Source organism: Maniola jurtina, chromosome 3 (assembly GCF_905333055.1).
Source record: "Maniola jurtina chromosome 3, ilManJurt1.1, whole genome shotgun sequence".
Classification (NCBI taxonomy): Eukaryota; Metazoa; Arthropoda; class Insecta; order Lepidoptera; family Nymphalidae; genus Maniola; species Maniola jurtina.
This window is the reverse complement of record NC_060031.1, coordinates 16146727-16169494: the sequence shown is the minus strand read 5'-3', so window position 1 is coordinate 16169494 and position 22768 is coordinate 16146727. Positions and strand designations below refer to the sequence as shown.

General features: G+C 38.9%; 1 protein-coding gene and 1 non-coding gene across 2 annotated transcripts in view; both read right to left on the bottom strand.

Annotated features, from left to right (window-relative positions):
• LOC123880769 (zinc finger protein Xfin) overlaps positions 1-22768 on the bottom strand; it is a 46211-nt gene that overhangs the window by 6457 nt on the left and 16986 nt on the right. Inside the window, exons 2-3 of the mRNA XM_045929066.1 lie at positions 2490-4369; positions 1729-2223 (exon numbers count right to left, since the gene is read on the bottom strand). Coding sequence (XP_045785022.1) covers positions 1729-2223; positions 2490-4369 — 2375 coding nt within the window. The remainder of the gene's footprint in view (positions 1-1728; positions 2224-2489; positions 4370-22768) is intronic.
• Positions 17848-17919, bottom strand: Trnam-cau. Its single transcript has one exon. It is a non-coding gene; the product is annotated as a tRNA-Met (tRNA).

Below are 22768 nucleotides of genomic sequence, written 5' to 3'. Positions count from 1 at the left end.
GATCATAGATGAATGAAACCTCTATGGTGACGATTGTTACCGCAATCGACTAGCAGTGTTCATTGATAAAAAGTTGCTGATTTGACTACTAGGCACCATCATCGCGATCATCGCTATGTGATAATCACAGCTTCAGTGTTAGCTCGCACCCCAGGTTCATCATCATCGTGGTCAACCCACCGCTGGCTCACTACTGAGCACGGGTCTCCTCTCAGAATGAGAAGGGATTGGCCGTAGAACACTATAGTCTACTACGCTGGTCTAGTGTGGATTGACAGACTTTACTTTTGAGAACATTATGGAGAACTCTCAGGCATGTAGGTTTCCTCACGATGTTTTCCTTCCCCCTTAAAGCCAGTGATATTTCACAAACATAACTCCGAAAAGTTAAAGATGCGTGCCCGGGATCGAAAGCCCGACCTCCCGAATTCATCTTACCCACTTGGCTATCCCGGCTTAGTAAGATCCAGTATTATTCTAATAGTGCCAAATCGCACAGTTTATTCACTTTGCTTTGACAAATCTGAGCTTTCACTTTATTTATCTTACATCAGACGTTAAATATAAATAAACATGGTTAGTCCAGCTATATTTTTATCGTGTCCTCCTTCGGGTGTCATCATTAATGCTCATAACGTGTCGTGTAAACGGCGTAAATCTCAATTAAACCGTATTCGTCAGTCTCGTCTGGACGTGCACACAAATCATAACATAATTCGAGTGGAGAAATTTTACAAAACAAAGGCAGCTGATTTGTCACATTCAAAAATAGATCTTTAAACTTAAATTAATCGCTGTAAAATGTCTAAAAGTGAAAGTGAACAAAAACTTCATAATCACTACCCGTACTGTTCTGTGTGAGATAAATGCAAAAGTGTGTCTGTTTCTTGATTTGTCCTTCGTCACAACAGAACAACGGATCGACGTGATTTTTACATGGATAAAGACTTGGAGTGTGACTTATCCTACTTTTTATCCCGGAAAATCCAATATGTGTCCCTGTGGATTCAGCTTTTTTAAAATTCCCCGAATATCCGAATCCCGATATGTTTTCTGGGGTTACGAATTATCCTACATACCTACATCTCCAGAATGCCAAAAAGTCATTATCAGTCAAACGATGCAAGCTATCACTATATCGGTTCAGCGGTTGAGTCATGAAAAGCAGTCAGACAGACACACATTACATGGATAGGAGTTCAACCACATTATACCACTTATGCGTAAAGGAAAGCTTAATGAGGACACCTGCTATTTCTAGCTGCATTTATACATTGATCAAAATACATTCACGTAGTATAACAATCCCGTAGATAGACAAGTGTAAATTAAAAATTTATAACACCCCCGACAAGTGAAGGTTACAGTAACTAGAAAAGAGCTGATTCAATAACTTTCAAACGGCTGAACCGATTTTCTTGGATTATAGCTAAGAACACTCTCGATCAAGCCACCTTTCAAACAAAAAAAAAACTAAATTAAATCGATTCATTCGTTAAGGAACTACGATGCCACAGACAGATACACAGATACACGTCAAACTTATAACACCCCTCTTTTTGGGTCGGGGGTTAACAAAATAGAAAATAATCTTATTCAAATAAATTTTCACAAAGAGCTTGCAAATTGTCAAGAGAATCTATCTGCTTACCAGTGGTTTGAAATGCCATTCCTATCGAGAAGAATCAGTAAGGAATTCTGAACAACAATTTATAAGCAGATGCTTACCTGTCTCCAAAATTCTTCTTGCATTTGCTACATTTTAATGTCTCCACAATAATATTAGTCATCCTGACATCCAGTGGAGTTAACTTCGGGACTCGAGAGTCCAAACCTCCATGCTCGCTCTTCGAATGATTTGCCAGACTAGATTGACGCGTGAAATTTGCTCCACAAATCGAGCATATGAATGGCCTTTCAAAAGTGTGCTGCCTTAAATGTAGTCGAAGGGATGCTTTCTTGAAATTCTTCGAGCAAATTGGACAGGGGTACTTCTGAACAGTTTTATTCTTTCCATCACTTTTAGTTTCAGTCAGGGGTTCAGTGTGAAGGACTTCGTGGAAGAAACACTCAGCTTGAGAGTCGGTGGTGAAGATGCACTGGCTACAGTTCCAGAGAATGGAGGAATTTAGTATCTCCGCCTTTTGGAATGTGCAAGCGTTGTCCCGAATATGTCGACTCACTTCTTGAGAAAAGATGAACGATTTTCCACATTTGGGACATCTGAAAAATGAATGGGTTTGTGAATTCTCATAAATTAATTTTACTAGGACGATCATTATCGTACGTCTACAGACAGGCACATGTCATACATTGAGGAAGCTTATATACGTAATCTAAATCTAATGTTAAGAATTCACAGCTAAAGCGATCTTGATTAGATAGTTTCCACTCTGAAGAAAGACTGATACTACTTTTTTAGGCATCTTATTAAAGCTGAAGTCAAACATTATAACTTTATTAATAGAAGAAATAGATACTCAGCTTACTTTTTCTTGATGTTTGGATGGATTCGCCTAATATGATCTTTGAGTTCCAGGATATTTTTCAAGATGACTTTTTCAGTACAATAAGGGCATTTCTTACTCAAATCCTTAGTATCAAGTCCTCTTTGACTCATATTCTCTTTCCTACGAATTCTGTGCTCTGAAGTCTGCCGATGTCGCTTGGCTTCTTCCGAGGTAGCAAAAGTCTTTGAACATACGAGACAAAAGAATGCCTTCTGCTTGTGACTAGATTTCAAATGTGCTGCCAACGTAACAGAGGATTTAAACTTTTGTTTGCAATGTTGGCACCTGTGTAATTCTTGGTAATTATCAGTAGCTGTAATAGCTAGAGCGTGACCAGCTTTTAAGCAATGCCGTTTAATCTCCATGTTATAACGAAATTCTTTATCACACGTCGCGCAACTTAAAACTGTCTTCTTCCTTATGATTATAGGCATGGATCTGTTTATGACTGCCACAACTTCGCTGTGTTCTGAACTCGACATATGATTCAGCATTTCTTGCGACGTTTCACACTCGAACTTGCAAAAGGAGCACCAATATCTACCATCTATCGTAGAAACGGTGAGCTCATGCTCTTCAGAATACCAGTGTTGCATGAAAGTTGAAAGCCAGTTCGTATAGAATTTGCATGGACTGCATTGAAAGGGAGCTTGATGGACGATGGCTTCTATATTGTCAAGAATCAACTGTCGATCGTCCACGTCACTTTTTATATCAGTAGCTTTTCTGAAATGATAATGGGATATCAAGTGTTTTCCCATTAAGTGTGTCCGTACTCGCGATTTGCATCCTGAGCATTGAACGAAATAAGATTTTCGTTTCCTCTTCTTTTTCTTCATTTTAATTACTTTAGGTTCTAATTTTTGCTTCTTTTTATGTGGCTGCAATTTTGGACTTTCGTTAGCGAAAATAGAAGGGCGTGTCGAACGTTTTTCTACATTTCGTATTGGTTCTAAATGACCTGAAAATTCTAGCTCATGTTCTGGAAGAACTTTACGCATATGTAAATTTGACATGAGATGTTTCTCGTAAATGGTCCTTGAACCTAATCTTCGATTGCATGGTCCGCACCAGTACTGAACGGATCCTTTAGATTGGATGGTAGTTTGCATAATTTGTGTTTTCTCATTAGCCCCCGGTACCCATTTTCCTTTCGTATGTTCGGGGGGTGGTGCATCATAATCATAATCACGATCATGATCCTGTTCGTCTTTCATATCCCAATCTTCATGTTCAGGAGAGGCTGGACGCCATTTACCGCCTGTGTAATTCGGTGAAGGTTTCCATTTCACGTCATGAGCTTCTTCTTCTTCATCATCCTCAGAGTCATCGGACTCTTCTGATTCGTCATCACCTTTATAATCATTATAAGTGCTAATATTATAAGATGTACTTGGAAGGTCTTTTTTGACCGAGCCACTTATACTTGCAACAGCGTTTATTAGTTTAGTCTGGTTATCTTCGTTGCTTCCTATTCTTAAACTATGTCCACCGATCCAATCTTCTCCTCTTAAATTACTTTCTATGGGACTCATTCTTGGGATATCTCTAGATGTTGATGCGACTGCGTGTGCGGTTTTCTTATCGGTAGCTTTAGGAGTCTGTGCGGGGGGAGTGAGTCGGGACAGTGGAGATTTTTTGACGCTACTCTGTAATTGAAGGGATTGGAAAAAGACATCAGCGCCAAGGCTGTATGACGGTTCTAATGGATCGATGGTTGGTAGATCTGGTTTTGGGTCATTTTTGGGTTTACCGCAATTTTGTTTTCTATGTTTAATGTAGTTGTCGAGGCCGATGATCGTCGCATTGCACTTGATGCAGAGGTGGTTGTCGTCGTCATCGTCGTGGTGCGACAGCATCTGAAAGATTGGAAGAAATTTTTTAAATTATTATTCATAACTTTTTGTAGACGCTTAGAAGAGACCGTTAATTCTGACATTCCACACTTTAGTATGTATCAAAAACATAGGTTCAAAACTTTGTGTGAGATTGGATACTACAGAAAACGAATCGTCAGAAACTGTAGTAAAGAGATCCTAGATCTTATTCTGATTTCACTTGGGTTAAGGAATATAATCTTTCCATACTACAGGTACGAAGTATTTGGCAGATTACAATCACGATTCTGGCATGTCACGGTTATGTGTGATGTCCACATCTTGCGGTGCCTTATGTCGTGGTACAAGAGCGATGAACTAGATTGTGTAGCGTGTCAGACAGCATCTGAGAGTCAAAGCGCATAAATCTCTGGATGTACCGGCAAGATTGATAGCGCGGGCGGGGCAGGGCCCGGGTGGTGAAGGTGGTGACATCGCGCGGGGTGGAAGTAACCCGTTAATCGCGTGGTGCATAGATATTAAGCCGTGACGTCTCGGAGGTCGTCAGCGAACTGGGGCATTAAATACGCGAATTATTCAAGCCTTTAACAGAGGAGTCCCCGTCACTTGCTACATACAATTGTAGTTTCTTTCTCATTTGAGTATTTAGCAACCAAAGTCAATCGAATTTTGTAGACACATTTTAGAAACTAATATCTACGTGTCTGAGAAGATCGGAGTTAAGAGACCCCGCGGATGCAGCCAAAGACGTTGGTCCGACCAGATCAGAGAAGCGGTCGACACACTCTTCTGCAATGTCTTCCGTACGGCCTCTAATAGGGAAAAACGGCGCAACATCCTGAAGGAGGTGAAATCTCAAAGGAGCCACGATCCTCAAAATTTAGGGAGTGACGCGAGAAGAAGAATCTGTGTCTTTGGTTTGCCAGATTTCTATAAAAGTATCTAGGTTTAAAAATATTTTAACAGAAATCTGGAAAACCACAGACACTCTGGTATTGAGTTTGATTGGTTGAGATTCAAATAAGAGCCAAACTGCGTTTGTTTGGAGCGTACTACGAATGTACTCCGCTTAGCTGGATTGGAATACCTAGCGTTTTCGTGATGATCGATAATGTATGCAACTCACCGTCTCATTACTGTGAAACTTTGTTTCGCCATAACCCAGCATTTGCATAAGGCTATCTATCACTCCATTAGCATTAGTTTAAAGAGAACTAAGTTGTATAGGAATGTGATTGCGATTCGCGTTGTCAACTAGGCCAGGGAATAAATATGGAGGATTGCTGCAATACGACGGAAACTACTTATATTTTAATGCTGTGGTGGTTTGAATTATAAGCTGCGTATTCAGGGTGAACAATTGTTGAGCAACATGGTTGCAGCAACTTGTTTCTGTCTTCGTAACTATTTTTGGAGCGCTGTTTGCTCGCGTAGATCAGGCTAGGAGTAAAGTCCTGAATGTTTATGGTGAAAATCGAGGATTACTTCTGGCATGTTGAAATTTAAAAAAAAATTTAAACCGACTTGTATGTTGTTTATTGGGGATAATAAAACAGATGACGGGCTGTATGAGAAAGTTTCAGTTTTCCCTAATCAAACTGATTTATCATTTATAGTACATAATCTTTGATTGTGTAATATGCTTTTTTCAGAAGCATCCTTTCAATGTATTTTTTAAACGTGTGTTGTTTTGGTTTTAGTCCCAAGGACCACGCGGTTCTGCTTGAAAGACCTTCAGTGTATTAATGTTATCGGTGAAAGGAATTTTTATAAGAAGACCGATAGCTAGTCACTGCCTTCTATTAAAAATCCCTTCATCGATATGAAGGGCATATTCTGAAGGACACCTCCGAGGCGCGAATCAAAGGGTCATTAATAATGCTCCCTTCACCTGTCCGACTACATCGCTACACTGCGCTACTACTGGTATACCGCCTAGTATGAGGTTCAATTTCAACTGTCGAAAACTTCGATGGTATTCGATAGTTCAATATTAGGAGAGTAATGGACGTAATAATAATGAATAATGATAATGGATCTTGATTTACCCTCAACCACGCTATAGCATCCTGATTCCTGCGTCATAATATTATAAGCTAGAACTCTTATTTTTATCTAACGTCGCTTAACTAACGTCGCTTTACCGTTTTGTGCATTCATCATCAACTAAATGACAACGGGTCTCCGTACAGGGTGGGAAAGTTTAAGCCACAGTCCACCACGCCGGCGTATGGATAGGTAGACTTCACACATTGCTATAGATACGCAAGCAGGTCTCCTCGCGATGTTTTTATTCATTGATAAAGCTAATGATATTTAATTGGCAACCATGTACACCAAAAAATTAAAGATATGCGTTCCCGTAATCTGCTCGATCCCGGAAACGCACTTCACAACCTTCAATACCTTAGGGCCGAATGCCTTAAGTCTCATTTTGCTCTAAAGTTCTCTAAGGGCGCTGGCTTCTGTAGAAGTATGGAGGAACTGGATTGAATTTCGTATTCGAAAACTACAAAACTCGCGCTAGGTGCTCTGTACACTTTCACTACAGTGATTTGCGAATTGGATCGGAAATTGATTCATGCGTAGTACCGACCTACGTTCACAATTCACATTCCGAAGCTAAATATTCAGCGAGCGACGTCTAAAATCTGAATGTTTACGAAATTTTGTTCCTCAGATGTTGATGGTTTTATTTGAACGTACCTATTTGATGTGGGAACGCTGTTATGCAATGCAATCATTTCAGGGATGAATTATGATATTTGCCTGACTTTGTTATTGTTATTTGCAGTCCGTTATTTAGTCATTACTTGTAAGACTTTAGTTTTGCATCGTAAATCGACTGTCATCAAATTGGTTAGTGGTTAACTAATAGTTTTCAATGTGCTTACTATTAATGTATAACTTTTATCACACTAATATTATAAAGGCGAAAGTTTGTGTGTATGTGTGTGTGTGTGTATATGTTTGTTACTCCTTCACGCAAAAACCACTGGATGGATTTGGCTGAAATTTGGAATGTAGATAGATAATATCCTGGATTAGCACATAGGCTACTTTTATCCCGGAAAATCAAAGAGTTCCCACGGGATTTCTAAAAACGTAAATCCACGCGGGCGAAGCTGCGGGCATCAGCTAGTCATCCATATTTCCACACAATTTTATAAATGCGAAAGTCTATCTATTTGTCTATTTGCTGGCTTTACACGGCCCATCCATAAAAAAAATCCAATTTATAAAAAACGAATCCACGTGTGTATTTACGCACAGTTAATATTAACTCGAAGAATTAAACAATATGGTTACGTGACCCTAGAGCCTCTGGGGTGCCAGCCAGGTAACCTCCCAGTGTGCCTGGGTGCTGCTAGTCTCTTTTGGATACGTCCGAGGGGAAGAGCAGTATTCGGGCCAGTCCACCCCGGTAACATGGTTAATAATTTCTCTTCGGGGATATTGTTGGTTATGGCTAATGACCTGGCAGGGAGGAGGTTTCTCCGCGTGTCCCTCAGACTAGCAGAGGGTACGGTGGACGAAACGGGTGGTGGTAAGTGATGATGCAGTCTAAGATAGAAGTGGGCTAATCTGCAAGGGGTGTGGCAGTTTTTATCAAACTTTGGTTTCTTTACGGCATCGTACCGGATCGCCAAATCGCTTCGCGGCACAGCTTTGCTGGTAGGGTGCTCTGAGCAATATGGCCGCCTTTGCAAACAATTGTTTTTAGTTGGTTATTTCATATTTTGTGTGTAATAAAATTTTCTATCCACGTATTTACTTTCCCCGATTCCGGGAGGGACGCGTAAACGCATTTCCCAGCGTTAAAAAGTGTCCCAGAACCTCCAAGTGTTTTGACTGTTTCGGTACCAAAATAACAGCGATTGCTTCGAAATGGTGTAAACCACAAAAGCACGGTAAAGAGTGACACGCGTCAATCGTGCGGGCGCGGGCTGACACCATTGTGCCCTGTGCCTGACAAACAGCTGACAAACGTGACAAATGTGACAAGTGACAGCTGACAAATGACCGCCGCCGTCAGTGGCGTGTCATTACTGTCATTACACCGCGACTTCGGGGAAATTTTTAATTATTTGCCCACCTGTCTTTCGAATTTCCTTAGTTTAATGATTTTTCTGTCATATTTTATTGATGAGATTTTTATATAAAGTAGTTGAGTGAAGTCATGTTTTGGACTGGTCGAACGGACTGCGTTTAAAGCGGGCTAAAAAAAAAGTTTTTTGATATGCTTTTATATCCTTTACCCTAAGTAAAGGTCCATGTTTAGCCAAGCTCGATAAAGAGATGTTGTTTCAAGAGTGTCGCAATGTATCCACAAGTCGTCAATGTGTGTGTGTGTGTGTACACACGATGTGTGCGTGTGTGCGCGACGTCCGTCAGTCACGTGTCCGCGAGCGGTGGACGCCTTTACTGGACGGCGGGCTCGCGGTTCGGTACAATTCAATACTTCCAATGGAAATGGAAATAACCACTTATACTACTAAATTTTATTCGATTGAAGTTACATTTAAATTGCAAAATACTGTACAGTGTTTTTTTACTTTTCCTGAATAGTGTGGAGTCACAGATTTCTTGCAAAGGTTTTTTGTTTGTGCCGCGTTTTCGTTGTGTTTAAAAGAGATTACAAGTAGTCCATTAAAGAGAGGGAATAATCTCATATATTACATTATAATTGTTACCTCTAAGTAAGATTTTAAATACTATATAATTTGTAGGTTAAAAATTAAGTAACGAAGCTTTAAAAACTAAAAAGCAGGCTATTGCCTACTTTTCGAGCGCAGCAAGCGTACCATCTGTAAAGCATCTGAATATTATAAGCGCAAGTGCAGAAGTGTTTTTTTAATTTTCGCCCTTATAATCGTTACATTACAATACTAGGTATAGGACAACACGAATACCGCTAATATTTTAACAAGTCAGTTTTCACGGAACATTAATTATTATGGTTGTAACTGCGACAATTCGCTTTACGCGAAACGTAGCAAACGATTGTTTGTTATTTTTTTTTTTCGGATTTCAGTGCTCTTTAACTGTTGAGCTATTGAGACTTCACAATTAATTGAATGAGATGATTTTCCCTTTCTCAATTCAATTCAAAATGTACAATTAAACTTGTACAAGTGCTTTTGAATCGTCAAAAAAATCTACCACTGGTTCGGAATGCCGTTCCTACCGAGAAGAACCAGCAAGAAACTCGTTAACATAACTCGTTAACGTATAAAAACATTTTGAATTGAATTGAATTGAATTCTAACACGCAGCTCTTTAGCTCGGGTTTCGGCACAATTGAAACAACGAAGCGAGATTGAATGTAACAATCAAGCATTTAAGAAAGATTGCTTCTTTGAGCAAGATAGCAAATGTACTTAAGAAAAGGCTTTTCATGTGATTTTTCACATACTATCTGTGCAACAGTCCATCTGTGCAGTAACGAGTCGAGAGCCCACCGCGTCGTCAAAGGCTGTCGCCCTAATAACGACGCCGGCATCGATCGCGCCCCGCCGTCACCTTCGCACACCACACTGCTTTTTATTTATTTTAAACTTTGAACACCGCAAATTAAATGATTCTGGATACAAAAATTTACGAAATACCTAATCCCTATCATAGAAATGTACACAGGTACTTATAGATAGGTAATCGATACCCGCGAATGTGAATAAATACGTCTTTTGTATACCTATAGGTAGGCAAGTTTCATGTAAATTCTCAACCCATCGCTCGGCCCATTACCAGCTGAGCATAGGTTTCCTCTTAGAATGAGAAGGTTGTAGGCTTTTAAGGCCATAGTCCGCGTTGGCAGGCTTCACACAAACTTTCAGGCACGCAGGTTTCCTTACGATTTTTCTCCTTTTACTTAACCGTCAAAGTAATTGGTAAGTACGAGTATGTAATTGCTCACTATTAGTCTATATAACATAACTGTATTCTGAGCTATAACGCACATAACTCTGAAAAGTTACAGGTTAGTCTGGGGTCAAACCCCCGACCCCCCAAGTAGGAAGCGAACGTTTTAACCCGCGACTGTTCCCGCTTTTTACTGCTTATTTACCTGATTCGTCCCTAATATCCTGGTTTCGCTCGAATGGAGGACTTCTGATATTTTTTAGTTTATAATTTATATTGTGTCGCAGTCAGTCAGTCAGTTTATCCTTTTGTATATTTAAACGTATATAATCTAGTTACCTATTCGTTAGAATTTTGCATAGGTTTTAAGAAAATTACAAACTCAATGTCTTACAGAATTCGGCGCATAGCGCTTGATTGACGAAAGATTTTTCAGCCATTTTCTTGTAATATTTTTGTGATTTCGATTAGAAAACAATACCTACAATTTGTTGTTAAATTGAATACAGATATTACTTGAATAAAAATAAATAAAAGAAGACTGAATTATAGAGTTGTGAATAGAAATAATTATAATTGTAGGTACAGCTACACACATTTTGTTTCAGTTTGAATTGAACATGCATTCAAGAGGAGGTGCCTATATTTTTTAATACACAATTAGTATTAAATAATAAGTACAAGTCATGCGCAGCCAGTAGGTACAAAGTAGTACAAACTGCATTAATGTTAAATTAATACGATTCGCCAATTACGGGCAACTCAGCCTCGACTCGGATGGCTCGGCTCTGCTATCGGCTATCGGGATTCGGGAAATGATTCCTGTATCGCGAATTGTTTTCAGTTATGTGCATTTTAAGCAATTAGAAGGAAAAGGCCTGTGGAAATCTCAATTCAAATTCAAAATATTTTTATTCAATTAAGCTTTTACAAGTATTTTTTGAATCGTCAAGTGCATCTACCACTGGTGCGGAGTGTCTTTCCTACCGAGAAGAACCCGCAAAAAATTCGGCGGTTGCTCTTTTCAAAGATTTGATATACAATATTATGCCCTGAATAATCTCTACAATCTCTACAAGAGACCTCTCTATGTCCAGCTGTGGACGTTTATCACTTGATCATGATGATGATTTAATAATTCGTCAAACACGTAACATTCGCTGTATCATGAATAATATGGCCGAATGGTTGCGAATGTCGAACGAAGCCCCGAATTCGAATCATTCAGCGAATTCCGATAGTGGAGCTGCATCAAGGAGCGCAAGGCAAGGTGCAGTTGTGAATTTTTCCCCGCGATCTGGCCATAAATCCCTCGCCACGCCCAAATCTAATGGGAATTATAATTGATTCCCTCCCAACTAGGCTGATCAATGTTGCCAGTAAATAGTCTATGCCTTCCCGAGCGTTCTACGGCCCGCCACAGGCTATAGGCTAATTCATTGAAAAGCAATTAATAAGTAAGATATTTGTGAGAAGAATATCGATTGCGGAATTCTTGACAACTTCGTGGCTATTTCTGGGGCTCTCGTTGGTTCGGGCACTGATGTGTAATTTTCGCAGTCTACCTGCCTACTGATTTGCTAACACAATGTCTAACACTGAATGATAGCCACTGTGCTTATTTGACATTTATTTATAAACCATTGAAGGTTTTCTACGAAAAAAATTTTCATGACATTCAGTGAAACAGCAATGTAGAATCAACCAATGTCAAATGAGCTCGCAATAAAATTTCGTCAAAATGGGTTGAACGGATGGGATGTGTCATATATACATCGATGGTGCACTAGCAGACAGACAGATACACTTTATTAGTTTGGTATATAGCCACAGTAGGTAAATACCGCTGACCCCAGGGTTACCTACTTGTCAGAAGTTCGTATGTAGTGCAAAGTTCGTATCAGTTTAGAATTGATTTTGACTTGGAATTTAGATGGATTAGCGGCGACCGGTATCGAACCCCTGACCACCCGAATAGGATGCCGGCGTCTTAACCCCTAGGCTATCGCCGCTTATTACTGTCGCTACATAGAGTACCACCACAGCCTTTATTTGGATTTCTGTGAGTACCACATACTCAAGTCATTTTCGAAAATATTTTTTATCTGTTTCAAACCATTAGAGATACGCAATGACCTTTACAGGGTTACAGGGTAATTAATATGTCACGAACACGCTCTATAGTACCTGCTACTTACCACTGGACGGATGATTCTGACGCTCGAAATCCAAATGAAATTGTTTGCGGTCTGCAACTCGTTTTTGCCTACAACTTATCACCGCTAATCATATAATAATTTGGTATTTAATAACTATTAGGGCCACATATCCTATCGTTGCACTGGAGAGTTCATCAGAAGTTTGTATGTAGTGCAAAGTTGGTATCAGTTTTGAATGAGACAGGTCCAGCGGACACGGACAGCTAATGGGACCCCGCGGGACACATCCGTTGTTCGGGAGTGGCCAGTGGCGACCAACTCCGTGTGTCCATCCATACTGAAGACGGATTAGCTCTGAGACATACTGCCTTCATGCTAATTTATTGATGTTTTAACGATACCTTCATAGCCTATATATAATACGTCTTAAGTCTTAGTTACGTTGCTGGATTTAACAATCATATAACTGTTAGGTACCTACTCAGTTCCTACCTACTTCTATTAAATAAATAATTATGCATTACTGTTAAAATTGTGAAGCTATGATAACTAGTGGTTAGAAGTCCGGCTCCTAATCGAAAGTCAGGGGTTCGATCCCGGGCACGCACCTCTAACTTTTCAGTTATGTGCATTTAGGCAATTGAATACCTATCACTTGCATTAACGGTGAAGGAAAACATCGTGAGGAAACCTGCAGGCCTAAGAATTCTCCATGTTCTCTGCCAATCCGCATAGGGCCAGCGTGGCAGACTATGGCCTAAACCCTTCTCATTCTGAGAAGAGACCCGTGCTCTGTAGTGGGCCGGCAATGTGTTGATCATGATTAAAACTGTACAGCGCGGCGACACAAAATTGAGTCGCAAGGCAACAAAATATTAAGACACCTCCACACGATGTGATTAAAACCCGCAGGAAGCCTTCATCCCGGACAATAACTCTCACGATTGTCCGGCTCCAATGCCTTTTATTATCCCCGTGCGTTGCTATTAAGACCCCTGCGTGTAGTCATCTTATCATTATAACTTATTCAAATAGAAATGCCCAATTATGTTAACGCTACACTTCTTACGCGCTTCTTCATACAAACGTATTACGCCTATTTCTATTCTTTATTATTCTACATCTATAATTAAGTCGTATGTCAATTTATCTCTCCTTTATCTATGCCCTAAAACAATTAATATAGTAAAATTGTATTTGTTTTAAAAGTTAATGACCCTTGAAAAATCTTAAGAGACTTAATAAATACTTCATCTTTGGGGCTTCATGTTGTAATATTATAAATGTTTTTTTTTCTATTATGAGGTAAAACATGAATGCAAATAAATAAAGAATAAATATGTCCAGTAGATTGTGATAGATTTTTTTTATATAGTTGGAACTATCCATTCGACCAAGGTTTCGTATCGTATATCTTGTCATTAACTGCTCGTCCATGAATAATATTAAACTCAATCATTTTCATCTCATTCCAGCCAACAATAAATACAAATAAAGTCATCTCACTGTGCGTCACCGATGCAGACAATTATCGCGTTTATCACTCATGTGTTAAAGATGGTAATTGCTTATTAAAACTCAGTGTGAAACGGAGGTTCTCAAACTTTTTTGCCCCACTGTGTACTTAGAACTTCAGCTATTTTGTTGTTGAGTAGAAGACAACACATATTTCCAAGGCCTGAATGTTTGATTGGTGTTTGAAAAGGGGTTGAATTTTCAAAAATCCTTTCTTAGCGGATGTCTACGTCATACTTAATAGTTATCTGCATGCCTTTCAGCCCGATCCGTCCTGTAGTTTGAGCTGTGCGTTGATAGATCTGTAAGTCAGTCAATCAGTCAGTAAGTCAGGCAGTCAGCTTTTTCTTTTATAACATATTTTGAATAAAAAAATTTAATAAACTTTTTAACTTTCGGTGACTTTGGGAACCCCTGGCCAAATCCGAGACAGGTACAAACGAACGCATCAATTTCCACAATTCCGTGTCAATTCAAACGTGACTCAAAAAAAAACATCAAAAATATCGAAGCCACCCTTTAGCGATTACGTTTATAAATAACTCGTTTTCACATGTTATTATTTATTGGACGCCACGCAGCCGTCCAGCCTCCCGGCCCCGACAGGTTAACGATGACGAATACGAGATACGTTTGTAAAAAGCCCTTTTCAGGCTTGACGCGTGATATATGCGCACGCGCATGCTCGTCGTAAAGCACGCGGCGGGGCGCGCGCGCGCCGCTCGCTGATTGGCCCGGGTAATGAGTGCACGCGCGCGTCGCTGCGCTGCGCCTGCGCACCCTGACGCGGAGTAATGATGGCTGTAAAACCAGGCCAATGACGGATAGGCGCGTTTTTCAAGCCATTGTGGTGTAATATACATGTTACTGATAGGGATCGGGTGAGTCGTGTATTCGCTGGCGGCTTGATTGGTAGGTGTATTGGAAAATCGCCGGATGCTGAATTTACTTTATCCGTTTTTGCGTGGATTTTATAAGAACTTAAGGGTATATATGATCTTAACCGCAATCAACTTTTGGTTGGACTTAGTAGCGACGCATGATAAGTAGAATCTCTTTTATTTATTTTATTCAAATTCAAATTCAAAATGTTTTTATTCAATTAGACTTTTACAAGTTCTTTCGAATCGTCAAAAGCATCTACCACTGGTTCGGAATGCCTTTCCTACCGAGAAGAACCAGCAAGAAACTCGGCGGTTGCTCTTTTCAAAGATTTGATATACAATATTATGCCATGTATAAAAGCAATTGAAGTCCTGCGCATTGCTGGAGGCATTGCGCAGGACTTGTGGCTGGATTGCATTATTCTTTCTAAGTGCGACTTTGGTAGGCATTTGGTACGCCTAACTATAGTCAGAACTTTTCTTTTTGATATGTAAGTATTTGGATTACGAGACCCAGTACCACAGACTTGCTCTGGAAGATGAATTTATATCTAGCATCTTTACTTACTAAAGCAATTTTTAAATCATGAAACAGAACATTGGTTTCTGAAAATTCTACAGTCCTTTCATAAAACTTATGTTAAAGACAAAGCAAAGGCAATATTAGTGATATCTGTAGCTGTACGTGTATAATTATATTATTATCATATCTCACCTTATAATATAATAGATCGATAAAACTGAGTTCCATTGGCCTACGGCGGCGTCGGGTTTCAATAGATTGGTACCAATATAACATAATAAGAAACAAACACTGTACCTATGGAGTTATGGAGTCAATCACACAATGCACTGAGCATAGCCGACAGCGATGCAAGTCAGGAAGGTGGATGCTACCTACTTGTAAAATGGCCAGAACAGGTTTAAGGTAAACCTAAAGCTAGGCACACCGCACAGGCCACAGACCTTATTATTTATCTTGTCATTGGTGAGTAGAAAAGATAGATTGATGAGTAGGAAAGGTAGATTGGCGGTAGGAGAAGAAAGCGGAAGCCGGAAGAGCATTTCTGATTTGCAACGCTAGGATATGGAACGCTTTTCCGGCATCAGTTTTCCTTTCCTTCCTCACCTTCCGTATCTTCAAATCAAGGGTGGATAGACATTTTCAAGGCAGCCAGCAGGTCTGATTGCAGTCAAGCACTTGTCTATAAACCAGAACCAGCAGCTCAACGAATAAGCTAGCTGAAGTGGCAGTGGGCAGGCTACGTCTGCCGCAGAACTGATGGCTGCTGGGGCAGACGTGTTCTGGTGTGCAGACCGCGTACCAGCAAGCGCAGTGTGGGACGACCTCCGACCCGCTGGACTGACGACCTTAAGTGGGTGGATAAGGAAGGTGATGGATCGTGTCACGTGTGTGGCGGCACACTCTTGGGAAGACCTATGTCCAACAGTGGATGCAAAAAGGCTGATTGAATGATTGATTGCTTGTCTATATATTTAATGAAAAACTTTCTACTGTATTGTAGTTACCTATCAAAAAAACGGGCCAAGTGCAAGACTCGCGCACCCAGGATTCCGTACGAACTCAGGTATTTTTTCTGACATTTTGCACGATAAATCAAATTTTATTATGCATAAATAAAAATCTATATTAAAATGTACAAGTAAAGCCCTTTCATAACGATACCCCACTTGGTAAAGTTATCTAACTTTGAAAATTGAAAATACTAATTACCTATTTGTTCATGAACACATTTTAATTTTTTTTGAGATTTAACCACATATTCATGGTTTTCAGATTTTTTCCTTTACCTGTGCTATAAGATCTACCTGCCTGTCAAATCTCATGATTCTAGGTCAACGGGAACTACCTTACAGGTTTTCTTGAGAAGCACGACAGACAGACAGACAACAAAGTGATCCTACAGGGTTCCATTTTTCCTTTTGAGGTACGGACCCCTAAAAATAGATATCTACTGTAGGTATGTAGGGACTAAGATCTTGGGTCGTCTCGCTGTGCTGCGGGGACGTGGCGCATAAATCAGCGTGGCACAATAAACTCTTAGGTTTCAATTAAACATAAATCTTGCATGACGCCGCGTAATGGAGTTCTGACTCTTGAGCGTCCGTCTGCAATTACATTCATTGCGGATCGCGATGTAAAACACCACGGAATTCTAATTCAGTTCATAGAAATGGTATCGGCTGTCTTATATCGCCAACAAACTGCTGTGCAGTTTGGCGAGATATAAATTATAATCAATTCTTGTGCATTATTCATACTAATTGTATAAATGCGAAAATGTGTCTCTCTGTCTGTCTGTCTGCTACCTTTTCACTGCCCAACATTTTAACCGATTCTGACGAAATTTGGTACAGAGTTCCTCCTCTCATTCCTCATACGCATGGCTAAGGTTTGGAATACTCTCCCGCGATCTGTGTTTCCTACCAATTACAATCCGGGTATCTTTAAAACAAGAGTGAATAGGCACCTTCTAGGTAAGCGCGTCCCATCTTAGACCACATCATCACTTTCCATCAGGTGTGATTGTGGTCAAGCGCTTGCCTATAGTGAATAAAAAAAAAAGAGTTAGCTTATATTCCAGGACGGACATAGGCTACTTTTTATCCCAGAAAATCAAAGAGTTCCCACGGGATTCCTAAAGTCCCATCCGCTTAACCAATTTGTATGTTTAGTACCTACCGAGGTAGCTTGCGTCCATGTAATTGACAAAGGCAACTTTTTATCCCGAAAAATCTAACAGTTCCCACGGGATCTTTTAAAACATAATTCCACACGGGCGAAGTCGCAGGCATCCTCTAGTGATACTTAAATAAATTTAAAAAAAAACGCGGGCAAAGTTACGGGCATTAGCTAGTAGTTAGTACCAAATAAAAGGCAGTAAGTAATGTTCAATATTCGAAACTCGATAGAAAACTCATGATTCAATCAAAAGTTCATAATAAACACTAGTCTACTTATTAGATTTATATCGTTGTTTTTTATTTATTTATTTTATGAAATAAAATAAAAATATGTAAAACCAAAAATAAAATAAAAAGTAAAAAAAAGTGTTTCTAGCAGAGCGTGGTTTCGATCCACGGACCTCTGGGTTATGGGCCCAGCACGCTTCCACTGCGCCACTCTGCTCTTACATGGAACAGTGAAAATGTGATATATTAACCACGTGCCATACAAAATGTTGTACAATATCAATGACTTTCTAAGCAAGTCATTGTACAATATAATTAAAAAATATTATGTTGAATAATAAAATAATTTTAAGAAACACAAAAATAAAGCCTTTAAAAATATTTCTTTAATAGATTTATTATAATATTTACTGTAATAAGTGCAGTGAAATAGGACTTGAATCAGCTAAGTGTTTTTATTTAAAAAAAATATATTGTTTACTTTATAAACAATAAAAAAAAATAAGTACGCTTATATCTACCTACCATTCGATTGTCTTCCTTTAATATTTTCGAAATATTTAAATTTTCAATAAAAAAATAGTGATATTTTATTACGGTAGCCACGATTTCGTACTATCACAGACTTGTCTTGAAAAATTAAGGTCAGATGTTCCAATTGTCAAGTAAACTTTTTACTTTCGAATATTTTCGAAAAAATATCGGCAATCAGTAATAAAATTTAAGAATCTACTTATTAGATAGTAGATAGTACTAGTGATCGCCCGTGGCTTCACTCCCGTAAATTTCAAAAATCTAGTTTTGTTCCGTCTCTACATTATAAAGGAATCTTCTGAGTAAAATTTTGAGTTTTTTTAAGCCCAAAGGTTTGGGCTAGGTGTTGATGAGGCAGTCAGTGAGTCAACACATTTCTTTTTGTATTTTATTTAGAATAAGTACAGTGTATGGTCATGACTCGTGATGTATTTTATGCTTAAAAAGTGTAAAGTGAAGAGCTTATTATTTGTAAGATTATAATGTCTGAAGTGTCTAATGATTTAGCGTCACTCGTGCGTATGAAAGTCTTTTGGGTGTGCAGGCTCTAATAATTTCCCACTTGCCAGCTCAACGCGCAATAAAATAAAAACTCCGTCGATATTGTTACGAGGCGGTGTTGACGTGCTTATTAAGAGGGAAAATTGAAAATTGACTCGTGCTATGATTGGCAGGGGAATATTAGCTGGATGCAATTTTGCCGCGTTTTGTTTGCGTTTTTAAAGGAACCTCTCTCGGGTGACGCTAATCCATCATTTTGACGCGCCACAGCTCGGCTGTTATTGCTTAGAACAATGTGTTACGCGAAGGTAATTAAAATCCGGATGCAAAATTGAAATTGCTATCGCGGTGGAAAGTTTTTTAGAATTTCCGCTCTATTAAAATTATTGATTGCACTAGTGATTGACTGATTTAGATTTCGGTTCGCTTTTTTAGTTTAAAGCTGCGATACTAGATGGCGCTAGTTGTAAGTTAAGTTTCTATTCTTCTTATTGTAATAGAAATTGGTTTAGTGTACTTGTAAAGCACAGCTTATTTAAAAAAAAAGTGCAGTCGTATAGCACGAAAAGCCTCAATTAATTTATACAGATTCTAAAATATTGTATCTAGCACTACAGAATTATAGATGGATACTATTCTAGAAGAAGTTTTAAATGGCTTTTAAAAAGTAGGTTTACTTTAAAATTATAAAATTTTTAACGCGTAAGTACAAGGTAGGCTCCATGATGTGATGTCAATGAAGATCGACGGTTGCGCCCCTAGCGGCGGGCACGCGTTACAGCTGCGTCACCATTCCCCCATTATAGCTTTATTATTGTGTATTTCCAATATTTTCGCCTTCGCCGTCTCATTACTCGTGGCTGACGGCATACTAATCCGCCGGGACCCGGAGACGAGCCTTAATGGAGGTGATCATGTGTCCTAACGCGCATCGTATTGAAATATGACGTATTAGCCCCACCTGGGGGACCGCAGCCTTAATAAACGAAAAAAGGTGGCTGAAGTGACGACTAATGAGAGATCTCTACTAAATACTAAGCGTATAAAAACTTCAAATATGTATAAAATACTAAGAAAATGTGAGTAAGTATTCTTTAAGAAGGACTATCTCCAGCCCGCTGGACTTGCGACTTGAAGGTGGTGGGATGTATACAAGGCGATATTTGGTGGCGCGCTCTTGATAAAGCCTATCTACATTCTACAACCTAAAGACAGAAACTAAAAATTAAAATAAAATAAACCTAAAGACAGAAAAAAAGACTACTATATAAAATAATGGATCGGTTGAAAACAATAAAGTTAGTAAACTCCAAGTAAGTAAACCTTAAAAAAGTGATGATTTTTTTCTATAAAAAAGTAAAAAAAATATGCAGCAACCACCTACAAGAGCAAGGCAATGACTTGATTTGAAATCGAAAGAATTCCATCCATTAGAGATCTTGGTTTCTTTTTCTCTGAAGGTTACGGATCACTAAAAATATCCCAGAATATGTAATATAAATCAAATGAAGAAGAAATGCCAATAAATATCGCGCCGAAATCCAATAATTACGAGGCAATGAGCCGGCCGGCCACAAATCAAAAACGGACGCGCATACTAATGTCTTATCCTAACATCAGATTAAAAACATCAATACTTGTCAATAGAGGTCGCCTCCCACGTAATTATAGCCAACAATATCCCGGGGAGGCTCGGCCGGAGGATTAACGTATATCAAGTGGGAATAATTGAAGGAATCGATTAAATGAAGAGTATTAATTGGTGATGCGCCCGCGCAGCCCTTTGATGCGATTCAGTTTTATCTTGATCATTTGAATCTGTCGACTCTAGCTTTGCCTTTGCTTATTTTCATGGTGATGCAACTTAATATTATGTTACTGCTACAGATAAATAATATTATCCATGGTAGCATTTTTGGGCATCAAATTTATATATTGTTCATTTGTTTATTTTAGTTAATCGCAGACTTTTTGTCCTTTCAAACTTATTTGTTATTATCTTAATAACAACAATTTAAAAACATTTGTTTACGTAATTTCAATTAAATGTATTTTTGCATCTTATCTGCTAAGTGATCATGAAATAATTTAATGTACCTAATGCCATTTGAATACAGTAGCTTCAACTTTCAAAACCAGAATAAGAGTAGAAAATATCAACAAAACGAACACTACTTTATTAAATTCATAAGTTTTAATTTACCCGCGTTTAGCGAAACATTCGCGATTAACACGGGTTAATAACGCAATTTAAAACCCGAACAAACAAATGTATGTAAATTGCGCAACTCTATGTAAAAGCCGGCGATAACCTCGCAAAATAGAAATACGCACGAAACGTTCAAAAAAGGGCTTTAAAGCTTTTACAATAAGAAATCGGTGGGGTCGAGTTAACTTTGTCCGGGTGGAGTGAGCTGGAAACAAGCACGTTCAGAAACTGCTTACACGAATTAGCGCATCAAAGGGGCGAAGGGGCGAAATTAGAAAACTCGCCCCCCCTCCCGCCCCACCCCGGGCGTCGTTCCGCACGTCATAAACTGACAATTTACGATAACTCCCGGATTAGCCTGTTTGTCTGTTATGCATCGGAGTATGAGCCGGCGAGGTGGAGAGGGGCGGAATTGTTTTACATTTGCATTCACAAGTGGGGCACCTCCAATCGTTGGATTGATCAAACGTTTTGTTTTCTGTTCTCGCACTTTTCCGCAACCTTGAAGAAGTTTTAGCTTCGAACCTTTTTGGTATATTTTTGGCAACAGATATTATTATGCTTATAGCATTATCATCAGTGGCCTTACATTTCTTCATTGGAGGTCTACTCTAGCGGATTTCTCCAATGAAGCGTAAAACTTTTTTGTTACCACAGTCTGGTTTAAAATTTACTACACGCAGTTTTTACATAATGATATTTACAATGCAATAATAGTACTCTCAGCAAATAGTGGTAATGAAAACCTCCTTAAACACCTAGCTAGAAACAATAAAACTATTTCATAAGAATGTACATTGTACCTACATACTTATGTGATTACACAGAGCATACTTTATAGGAGATGGTCCGTTTATAATCCTAATTCGTGAATTTAATGCGCACCTCCATAACGAATATCGTCCACTCTAATGCTTAAAGATAATTAACAAAAACCTCCTCGCCCAGGGTCAATCGTAAATTGCAGCCAAACTGCGGCATCATTACATTTGGCAAAACACACAAATAAAGAAAGGCCACGAAGGTGTTTTATTATCAAATTAATTTGCCTACAAAGTCGTTTGCTTTGTGCCCGTCCGCGTCTATGTCGGCCATTAAACGTTACGGCGACCATGCTTCATAAAGAGCGGCCCGTAAAAATTAACGTCCCGCCACCCGTCCCGCTGCCGTCCCGCCCGCGCCCTGCGGGACAGATTTGAAAGCTCGTATTTTGTGTACATTCATATTTTATTTTGGATAGCATTTCTGTTATATAAACAACGCAACGGAGCTTTTTATTGAGGGCCTATGAGGTTATTAAAATATGAAACGTATTAACAGTCTGTTAATGCAAATGGACCCTTTTAACTTTTATTGCAGATGAATCGAAAACTACACATCATTTTGTTTCTTCATAACAGGTGTAGTTGTAGTGATAAAGAATCGCAGAGCTGTTATCCAATATACCTACCTATACATAATATAGAAGCAATCTTTCATGTGATACATAACTAAAACATTTAAGCTTTAGTAATGGAGACAGTTCTTTCTGACCTGTCAACAGAAGTGAAAACTTAAAACTTTACTTTTTGGATTTTCAAACAAATCATATTATCAAAAATGAAAATTTCACAACTTATAAATTAGCACTATTAATATTAGATTATTTTTTTGCATAATATATCAGCACTCCAAGCACTATTAATATTAGTAGGTATGTCGGTGATGCGTCCTTGAAGTGAAGCTATCTTAAAATCGTCTAGCGCAGCTAAATAAATTTTCAGTTAAAAAAATCCGTGAAAAGGCCACAACATGGTCGCCGTATTGCTAATTTCTTAAAGGG